Raw genomic sequence first — 11,541 nt, 5'->3', positions numbered from 1 at the left:
ATCAAGCTACTGAACATGAAGATAAAATGACTGCTGGATTTCTCTTGATTCACTGATCAACAATTTTTTTTAGACTCTAGAAAGTTATGGAATAAAGTTATTCACATATCCTTGGACATTTTATTTGTAAAGATGTGAACAATTTGCCTTGAGCCTCCAAGGATTTCCTACATCCTGTGTGAGAGTTGTTGAATATAAGCAGTTCAGAGTAAAGAAGAATACTAGTACAGTAAATACTAGTAAAATAGCTACTATGTTTTGTGCTCTATCTTTCACCATGTACTCACTTCTATCATTCATATAATTTCTTAATTTTTTTAAGTTCTTGAAGATGTTTTGATACAGACTTTCATTATGCTTTTTTATCCATTTTCTTCCCTAAATAACTTATTATTATGCACTGAAAAACTCTCATATTGTTTTGCCCCTCAAATTTTCTTCACAGGTTCAAGTTCCCTGAATGAGTTGAAACAACTACCTGGGTTGGTAGCACAGGGATTACCTTTTTTCACATTTCTTGCCTTCATTCTGTTATTCTATTCCTTGTAGAAAGTCAAATCCTTTTTTCTTTCATAGTAATTTTCAGACGATTTTGCCTTCTTTTATAAACTCAGCCAACTTATCTCTGATAATCAAAGTTACATAGTTGCTCTTCCCATCCTCCCACCCCCCCCCACCTCCCCCCCCGCCCTGGCCCTGGCCCTGGCTGGAGCTCAACTAACTATCTTGTCTAGTTAAAAACACATCACTATAGATTTTAAGATATATCTATTATTTGAAGCCTCCAACAGAAAGATACTTTCAAAGCCCATTCAGAATAGCTGGTTTACAAGTTGCCAAAAGGCACAGGTTTTCCGGTACCAATGGTTAATCCATTTACTTTCAACAAACAAAAAAAAAAATTCCAAAGAAGTTCATACTTCTGAAATCACTCTTAATCACTATGGAGCACTTCACTGATATTCTACTGAAAACACTGTTATGAGATGCTGAAAATACCTGCAAAACTTCTAAAGAAAGATAGGGATGGAGAATATAAGACACCAGATAAAGAGGCAGAATGTTTAAATTGCTTTAGATATAGGAATATATACCAGGGCTATTTGTTTCCATTTTAAGAAATCATCATTTGCTTATTTATCTTATCTTGAAATATCAAAATTGTAAAATTATAAAACTGAAGGTGAAAAAAGAGGTGACTAACCTGGTCTGGAGAGGGTCTGTGGTTGGAGTGTTGTGGCCTCCCAGGAGATCGGTGATGGTGGTGGTGGTGATGGTGGTGGTAGTGATGGTGGTCATCATCGTAGTTATCTGCCATCAGTTTCATTCTATTTTGTGTCTGTTTAAGATGTAAAGTGAAACAATTCTATTATGTATTGGAATATATTACTCTAACAGTGTTATGGTAAGATTTCACACAGGAATATTTGAGTACAACAAAATCTAAAAAAAATGTGAGAAAAACTATGAACCAGAGGGATCACAGGAAATCCTGACATATCTTTTTAGCAAATTTTTGGGGTTTTTTGTAATTGTCACAATGCTTCTCAAGCACTTCACATGATATCCATTAGAAGGACCACAGAAAAGAGTGATCTGCACTCAGTTCTGTTAAAAACAAATACCAAACCACACCAAAATCTTAAAGCACCCACAACAACGAGATAGAGGGACTACCAAAGATCATATATGTACATGGTTTAGCCACTATGAGCATCTCCATAGCACTAAAAGAGCATCTTCTCTTCATGTTGCAGATCAAATGTCCTCACCTGGCCAAGTGGTGGATTCCTTTGAACAGAGATTGCACTGGCACTATATGGCATCAATTCATATTTTTAATACTAATTATCTGCAGTTAGAACTATATTTTATCCTTCCCATATAAAAAGATAGCATAGAACTGTATGAATTTTAGCTATGAATTTCTACCAATTTTGCCAAAAGACCAACATGGTCTGAATCATCATAGTTGCTCTGTCTTTAGATTCAAAGAAGAAGGCTTTTTGAACAAAGGAGTGGAAAAGATGGAGAATTAATAGACAAATAATAACCCACTTACTGTAAACACTGTAATACCCTGCCTCTTTGGGGAAGCTCCTAACATTTTATTAGTTTATTTTCTTATCAATGAACAGCCTTAAATTTCCTACCTTTCAACTGTATTCCATAAAAGAATGCAAAAGTTAAACAAGATGATATATGCAATCCTAAAAGTGTCCCCTGTAATGAGGTGTTGGGGATTAGACCTGTCATAGGATAAGAACTGTAAATGAATGATGTCATCTTTCTAATTTGGTGCTGAAATATAAATAAACCACTTCTAGTGTTTCTTCCTTTTGGATGCCAGACTGCAGTAAAATGTGCACAAAGAAATGTTAATGCTGTAGTAGGCTTCCTTTAGTGTGCCTATTCTGGAAACAGAATACATACAAAATGTGAAATGAGAATTTATTTTCCACCCAAGTAATCATCAAACCATCCATGCTTTTACATGACTTGGAACTGTCATTACTTTCTTAAAATAATGCTAAATATTTTGCAAGCTATCATGTTAAAAAGCTTTTGGATTTTATTTATTAGCTCTTCACAACAGTAAGGAATAGGATTTTGGAGTTCTGTTTGTCTTTCCTTCTGCTACTATCAGTGTTACACTTCCACACTGAACTCTATTTTCCAGGTATGCTTAACTTTGATTTAGGAAGGACAAAACATGGCATGATTTCAAACACATTAGGACACTGCTTCAGTACAGATTGTGAGGGAAAAATACCACCTACTGACTTGGAAATGCCATAATTTCCTGCAACATCTGCAAGATTTCCTATTCAAGAACAGCTAAGATGTTTTCTTATATCAATTCTGAAAGCACAACAGATTATTTAATATGACTTTTCTGGATGATAAGAAACTTGGTCTTGGAATGCACAGTTCATGAAAATTAGAGTGATGACTGCTCATGCATTTAAACTGTGCCGTATCTTATCTGCATTATAGGTTACTCTGGAAAATTACTCGAGGTCTGAATTAAATAGTTGAAAATTGTATCCATGCTTTCCTTTCAAAACTATTATTTTTGATACAGTTTTCCTAAAAACGGGTTCTTTAAAACTATGTAGCCACAGCTCTGAAAACAGAACTATCATACCAACACTTCTTTTAGAAAATACCAGGTGAACACAACGACTTGTACAATGCAATTAATGAACTGCACCTACTACAGACCATGTATAGCCTTATTAGTATTAGCCTAAACAGTTTCCACAGACTTTTTTTGGTTTTAAATTTGTTGACTACATTCAATAAACGCAGCATCCATTTTGAAATAAAAAAGTGATAGAGAAATAAAAAGCAGCTTAAATCTAGGTACACAGGTATATTAACACCCTTAGGGGTTGAAAGAGTTGTCTTTGATCATTCAATATCACTATTTCTTAAGTTGTCAAGGTCACAGAGGGTATTGTGTAACTGATTTTTTAACCCATTGTTACAGTTTGAAGGGGGAGCTTTAGCCTAGTCCCTGACTGCGAACACTGAAAATAAATTAACATTAGATGTATAAGGAAAATAATGATAAGGTCTATGTAATTCATTGGACTGCTAATGGGAACAGAGAGCAGAGGCATAAAGAGTTCTTTATCTCTTTTCTTCTCCTATTGCTTCTGCTTGCAACTTTCCTCTCTCTGTCATGGCCTTGCAAGGGTATCTCTCTTTTGACTACTGTGTGAGGTAAAGGGAAGAAGGAAGGAGTGGGGAAGAAATGAACAGGTGCTCCAGATCCATCCAGGTGGTTTTTGAGGAATTTCTGTGTTGTTTATATATTGCATATATATAATATTGTACATACAGTGTATATTTTGTACATATTCATGGCATTTCATATTTCTAGATTGTAGTTTGCTTGTAAATATAGCTTCATGTGCTTCCATCCCAAACTGAGCTGGTCTGGCAATTTTATTTTTGAAGGGGTAATTCTCCAAATTAGTTGGGGGTTAATTTGAACCCACCACACCCATTTACCAAAGAAAACTGACAGCTATTTTTTGTCCTCCTAAAACTCTGTTGGATTTAAGTAAGGATCTACTGAAGTGAAATGAAAGCCTTTGACTGACTGGTAACAGACTAAATAGCTTAACAGCAATCTGTAACTGTAAAACTATAATATTAAAAATGTCTTTTAGAAAATATTTTAGCAAGGTGGCAAAAAGCAACTATGCTTTGATCTGTCATCTGGACAAAGTTAACAAAACTCTCATGAATGATGTTCAAATAAGGAAAAATAGTAAAATTTGTTGCTCTGGGATATAGGTGTAATATCATTCAATATCTATTACTTGATCTGGATTTTCTTCTAAGTCTCTCTTCACTAAATGGAATTTGAAATATTTCTAGAATATTCATTTTCAATAGGGTTGGATTTCTCTTTGTATAATATGGAAAAGAGGCAGATATAAAAGTCTAGAAGCTCTCCTGCAGATATTCTGTGGTGTAATTATTAGAGCACGGAATTTAGAATCTAGAGCCCTACATTCCAGCTTTAATTCTAGCTTTTACTTCTATTTCTTGCAATCTTACTATTTGGAAAAAAAAAAAAAAGGCAAGCTAACATTTCCACAATTTCCACAGAGCTAATATCTGAGATCTTCATGTGGCAGATGTTTAGTTCTAGTCTTCCTGACTTTAACTAACGAATTATTTAATCTGAATTATTTTGTCCTATAATTTGAGAAAACACAAATAAAAACTGTTATAACTTTGAAATCCAGAAGATAAAGATCTAAAAAATTGTGTGCTTAAGACTGTATAGTTTACCAAATTTATCCAGAAGTTGCAGAAACCTAGTGGAACTAACATGACTCTAATCAAAGCATTTCCAGTATGAATCCAATGCTTCAGGCCTGAATTCCATTAGCTGAGGGTTTAAAAAAATGTTCGCCAATTAAGCCAGTTCTGTACTTACTCTCACCAAATAAAATGTTTTCATGTCAGAACAGTATTTTTATACATTCTTTGAACACTGTTATTGTCTGAAGACAAGTGAAGAATTTCTTATAATTTCTACTGCTGCACAATACAAAAGTTGCTAACTGCTAACTGTAGAATGCAATTTACAGCTGATTTGTTATTTGATAAGTTAAAGATAATTGAATATTGGACAATAAATACTGTACTTGGCCTTACATATCATTAAAATTTATCAAATCACATTTATCACTCACAATGTGTTAAACGACCATAAGAGCTTTCATGAAATGAAGACTTATGAAAACAGAATATATCGGTTCACTACAAAATACCGAATATTCCACTGTTAAGCTTGAACCTTGAAAAATAGCTACAAAAGGCATTTCAGAAGGTAACAAATGATGTTTAGTTTCCAAATAAGCTTTATGGAGACTTTTCAAACCAAAGAAGTGATCACAGACTACACTGAAAATTAAAATTAAATGCCATGTAAAGACTGTGTAACTAGAACTTTATAAAGTTCACTGTCTGTTTTATTTTTTTAAAACTCTTCACCAAGTTTCCATTTATTTCCATCATTAAATATGTTTCTGAGACCAAAAATAAGAAGTTCAAGTTCCAATCTTGAAGCAACATCACTGTTATTCAGTTCCACCCTCTTGGATCATCTCAAGCTTACTAAAGATACATGCATCCTCCATAAGTGATTTGATAATAAGCCAAACCTTATTTGTCATCTAGAAAAGAGATGCCATTGCTAACTCAGCTGAAAATTCTTTTGGTTAAACTTCGTGATATAGACATTTTTGAGCACTGGTTCGCTAATTATCTAGCCACAGCAAAATAAGATAAATCCCAAGGCTATTATTGTTTAAAAGCCTAACGCTATGACTGTTCTCAATTCATTTTCATGGTAGCAGACCTCTTGAATCAACACGATTAAATGAGAAAACTTTTAAAATATAGCCCACTGTGGTTTTGACCAAAGGACTTGTGTCATTTTTCCACAAGCCAAAGAATCTGTAAACTGGCCATAGCTCTGAAGGACCTCTTGCCAATACTGGAGCTAGTGGACCTCAATATTCAATATAATTCCAAGTATTTCAGAGCTTGTATTTTTTAATGCTAATTATTCAAGACACTTCCCACAGTATACTACTAGCAACACAATGATAATTATTTCCAAAATAAATTATATTCTTCTCTTCTATCATTAGCAATGTATGATAACAATCAATGCAAGCTTTTTGCTTGCTTTTGCAGTAAATTTTTAGATATCAAGACAATTTCAATAGAAAAATCTCATAGGTCATGAAGGCTAAATTTGCAAGCACTCATCAGTAACCAAAAGATATGAAAAAACACTACAGTATGGTAGCAAACTAGGATCTCCAGATGCTAAATAACTGTCATAATCATAAACATGTGGGTGTTGGAATGCATCACTACAGGGTAGAGTTATGTTTTACTGAGTGCTTTAATTACGCATTTTCTTTTTATAACATCCCTGTAATGTCATCTATTCTTATATTCTTACACTTAACTGTATTTTAACATGGGGTTTGCTGCTTAGTTTCCTGCCTCCATTGAGGAGCACAATTATTTTTTCCCTATTACAATTCCAAATGGGCTAATAAGCATGTTTTTCTTTTCCTGTTATGATGTATGACTTGTCTCAGAAAGTGTAAGAGACATGATGCACACAGGCTAAAATTCTGCATGATTGTAGAAAAATTTGTGTATTCCTCATTTAGCACTTTCTAATTTTTACCCCATTAATGACAGGACTGTTGCATACAAAGTAAAGAACATGGTAAAACTTCTATGCTAAGAAAGCACATAAAATTTCCTTTTTCACATCTGTATCTAGTTATATATTAAAGTTAATTCATGTGATGTTTTGCACTAAAATCTTATCATACTTCTCATTTGTAACCTGTGTGTAACCAGAACACTTGTCCTTCAGGCCTTGCCTCCCCTCCCCAGTTTCAAGGGACAGAGAAGAGGGACAAAGCAACAGTACAGTGTATTTTCCAATTTTTCATGAAATTCAACCTTCCTCCCAAGTTAAACACAAAAGCAATTGATGTTCAAATTGCTGTGCAGCAGTGGAAAGCAGTTCTCAGGGCAGACCTTTTCAGGCCTGAATCTGATAGTTGTGTTGAACATGAGCATAAAAGTTTTACATATATCTTGGTGCATTTTAAACCTCAGTACTCTTCAACTGATACTAACAACGATTACACCTGCTGCTTTGCAACACTACAAAATGTGCCTGCCTTATACTGAAAGTTAGGGCGCAGGACAAGCCTCTCAGTTCACAAGGATAAGAGTCACACAAAACCAGCAGGGATATTAGACACTTGGCAGACCAAGACAGGCAGCAGTTCCAAGTGCCATGCAGACACTTATCTAAAGTATTAAGGCCAAACTTCAACTTTCCTGACACTTGTGACTGAATAAAATTATGTTAACTTGAAAATGGTCCATCTGACTTTTCAGCTTAGGTCTCTGCAAAGGCTGTCTTTTTGAAGTCTTTTTAAGTTCAGTGAATTAAAAGTATGGCTTGAAACACAGGAAATATAATAATACAGCATTCTCAGTAATGTATAGGCTAAAGTCATGCTAAAAGTATTTGTCAAAGTCCTACTACTAAACTTTGTAATTACACAGAAGCATGTAAGAAAATAGACACAAAGAAGTGGGTTAAAAACCATAATTAAAGCTCTGAAACAGCAGCTGCCCGAGGACATCTCAGGCTAGGTTATATTAAATGCTGACAAGCAACGTGAGAAGGTAAGGTTCTTTTGGATTTTTTTTCCTTTTTTCTTTACAACAGGAAATAACTCATTAAAAAGATACTTCCCTGTAATAATTATTTAAACCAGACATGAATCAGAAACCTCAACAGTTAAACAAGACCTTTGAAACTGCAAATCTGTTAGTAGCACTGCTTGTCTTTCAGCATCTTTAATGTCTGAATAGTTAATTTCAGCTGTAATTTTTGCAGTTTCATTATCAAGCCCAGTTCTCTCATTTGTATCATATAGAAAATACAGTCTAAGTTGAAATTACTACATTTCTTCCATTGTATGCAATAAAAATCGATAAAAAATAAATTTCATCATTACTTGGAACACAGGCCAAAATGGAGACAATACTACAACACTGTCTTGATATGCTTTATAGAGGTATATATATGTAATTCTGTTACATATAATTAATTTTTCTTAGATGCTAGATTGTAGAAGTTATAAATTTCATTCACCATCACAGAAGCGTGAAAGTTTGACACCCAATTCTTGCAATACTTTTTTAATAACTGGCTACTTAGCACTGGACTTATAATCAAGTGTTGATTATATTTAGCCTTCTTATCATGGGGTGCTTTGTAGTACAATTTAAGGACTGGCTTCAAAAATGTCCCATGGAGAAAAAAAAAATGAACAAAACAAAACAAACCCCAAACCCTACAACTTTTTGGCTTGGAAGTTCACTCATATACAGCGGAGACACTCACTATGCTTATCTGAGATACTTAACACACATTTTCACATATCAACCTAGCCAGATCAAAAATTACTAACTTTCAGTGTTAATATGTACACTATTTTATATCTGAATTACTTACTTTTTCCACTTAAGATTTTGAGTCTTAATGAAGTTGCACAAAGTGCATTATGACAACTATAGCTATTGAGATTATCGCCAGTGAAACCGGGTGCCATTAGACACGGCCATGCTTAAGATATGATATAAATTCCTCAGAATGAAAAACTCTGAACAGAGAACAAACAGAAACAGATTTTAAAAAGCAGATCACCAACTATAAACAGGAAAGGACTTGTGTATCAGGCTTGTGATGCCTTCAGGACCTTATTGCTTATAGGCTACAAGGCAAAGATGTGAAGCCTCTCATTGGAAAACGTGTGTATAAAAATACTATGTGGAAGAATGTGGATTCCTGAGACCACGAAGTGGAAAGAGTGATATCATGTCCACCTATGACTTTTCTATGGACTCACCTATGAGTCCTTTTACTTTTACAACACACAGTTTTAAATCTTAATGAGAATATGTGAAAAGTCTTGTGTGAGCACTGCCAACGTTGCCGGTACAACACACAACATTTCTTCTGAATTAACTAATTTGATCAGGCAAAGGGCATTAACTACACAAATATGTTCTCCTTCTTACTATGTGCCATATGGAGCCTGCTGTGCTAAGCTATAAGGAGAAGTGGTACTATGCTGTTTGACTCCTAGACTAATCTGGTCCACTCTGGGTTTACATGTAAGCTGCCTCTGGTTGGCAAAATTGACAACTACAGTCTCAAATTCAAAAATATTTGATTTGTGTATAGAATAACAATATTACTAATAAACGATACTGTAGTATTCTGTGCTCCTATAATATTGCCACCTGTGAAATTCAAGGAAGTCAAACCATTTGTAGTTTGACAACATCAGAAACAGAAACAACAGTGATTAGGATTCAAGACAGTACAAGGACAGTGCTACTGATCACAGGTCTACAAATTATAACCCCTCTACAGATATCGTAAGAAAGCATGCAAGACTTTTTGTTTCCACACTTGTTAAACATTAGATGGTTTAAATGCAATTCATTAAAGCACAATTTTGCAAAGCAATGTTTTGGGCAGCCAGAACAATCACAACAAATTCTAATAATATCCTTTTTCTTATACAGTAACAGAATCACTTTCAATTCCATAAAAAACACAATGTAGTATGTGCTTGATGTTACCACTATTATATCCCATTAGCAGCATTTCTCATATACTTAACTAGAACAGTACATGTAATGCAACACATTGCCTTAGTTCCATTTCATTTCTTTGCTGCTGAAAGAGTTCTTTGAAATATTTAGATGTCAAATAGTAAGAAATACTTCTACGTATTACATGCAGGAGAAAATACTGCAAATGGTTGATTTGCTGAGAAAGGGTGGTCACACAGGTTTTTTACAATCCTTAATTTTTTCTCACACTTTTTATTTCATTAGCATTATGCTCATGTGATGAAATATAGAGTAGTGAACTAATAGACTAGAGAAGACTGCCAAACACCAGCTTTGCCTCTGGCCAGAGTATTCTGTACACCTGCAGTCCTGAGAACACCGAAAAGGGTTCTAATTCCATGTTTTGAGAAGAAAAATTAAATGTTCTCAAGGAGTTAGAGGACCTTGCATTTTAGCCAACTTTACTTGCATTTTTGGCTCTGTATCCCAAAAGCAAAAAGAGGCAACGAGGAAATTTTCTCGCAGTATCCAAGTTCAGAATGAATCACTAACATAGCAGTGTCTTCTGCTCTTACCAAAATCACTTGAGACGTTCTAAAAATGGACTTCAATTATTTCATGAAGGATTGCATCACTACACAGATTTCTCTAAAAATAGCTGTCTTGGAATTCTCAAAAGAGTTTTGGCCAGAGTAATTATAAATATTATGTAATCACTCAGCCAAGACCTCCTGATGATTTTGTTTAATATTGTATTTCTTACAGGTTTTTTTTTAAGCCTACTACAAAGATCTACAGCTCTCAAAATACAGTATTTGAAGTAAGAATGAAAACAATACTAGTGGTTCTGGTTTTTGGAGTGCATTATGATGCTTCCTATTTATTTTAATCATTAAATGATAGATATTTAACTGACAGATTGCATCTGCTGAATTGTATTTAAATCATTACAATTAAATATGCTTATTTCTTATGGAAGGTGTTTGCAACACAGAGGTCAGTATTACTGCTACTAATTTTACATGTCGATACACTGTGATACAAATAATTTTCCTAGGTCTCAAAAATCTGTAAAAGTAAGACAGTACTTGAGATAAAAGCAATACTTACGTGGTTTACTTAAATCACATATGGTCTTATGCTCCTACAAAGGCAGTATATTTAATTCCTTTTTCAGCATGAAGAATTGTAACAAACTAGTTAAAAATCCATGTCTTGGTAGCTTACAATCTGTTTGAGATTCTCAAAGGCCAGAAATATTTGAATAGAAAAACTGAATAAAAGTATTCAGCAGCATATTTGGTGCTAGAAGGATTATATAAATAATGAACTGTTTAAAAGGAGAAAAACCCCTGAAATTTGCATTTGAAACTTTTTTAAACTTTGTTTTTTGAACACATTCTATTTCTGGCTTAATGCTATTGTAATTTAGAGTACTACTGGGATGGCCATGTCAGTCTGTGGACACAGTTGAGTGATGGAAACCAACGCATTTGTTGATGCGGAAAACACTGAAATTTTATGACAAAAACATGTTGAACAATTGAAAAGAAAAATTTGCAGGTGTTTTTGAGGTTGGGGGATGGGAAAGAGGTGCATTTGGGAAGCAAATATTTTGCCTTCAGTAACTGACTTCACTGTTGTAGGACAAACCACATTAAAATTAGAGACATGAAATAGCATCAAGCTTATGGCACAGATACACTAAGATATGCCTAAGCAGGCAGTACACTGTATTTGTTTTATCTTTGCCCGAACAGTACCTGTTTAGATAATAGCCTGTTTCTCCTAGATATTGAAAAGCTCTTGGTATTT

At 34.3% G+C, this 11,541-nt stretch overlaps 1 protein-coding gene across 1 annotated transcript in view; it reads right to left on the bottom strand.

Moving 5' to 3' along the window:
• Positions 1-953: 953 nt before the first annotated feature.
• Positions 954-11,541, bottom strand: part of ERC2 (ELKS/RAB6-interacting/CAST family member 2) — a 306,850-nt gene continuing 296,262 nt past the window's right edge. Inside the window, exons 18-19 of the mRNA XM_054387620.1 lie at positions 1,205-1,339; positions 954-1,010 (exon numbers count right to left, since the gene is read on the bottom strand). Coding sequence (XP_054243595.1) covers positions 954-1,010; positions 1,205-1,339 — 192 coding nt within the window. The remainder of the gene's footprint in view (positions 1,011-1,204; positions 1,340-11,541) is intronic.

Source organism: Indicator indicator, chromosome 15 (assembly GCF_027791375.1).
Source record: "Indicator indicator isolate 239-I01 chromosome 15, UM_Iind_1.1, whole genome shotgun sequence".
Taxonomy (NCBI): domain Eukaryota; kingdom Metazoa; phylum Chordata; class Aves; order Piciformes; family Indicatoridae; genus Indicator; species Indicator indicator.
This window is presented reverse-complemented; position numbering and strand designations above follow the sequence as displayed.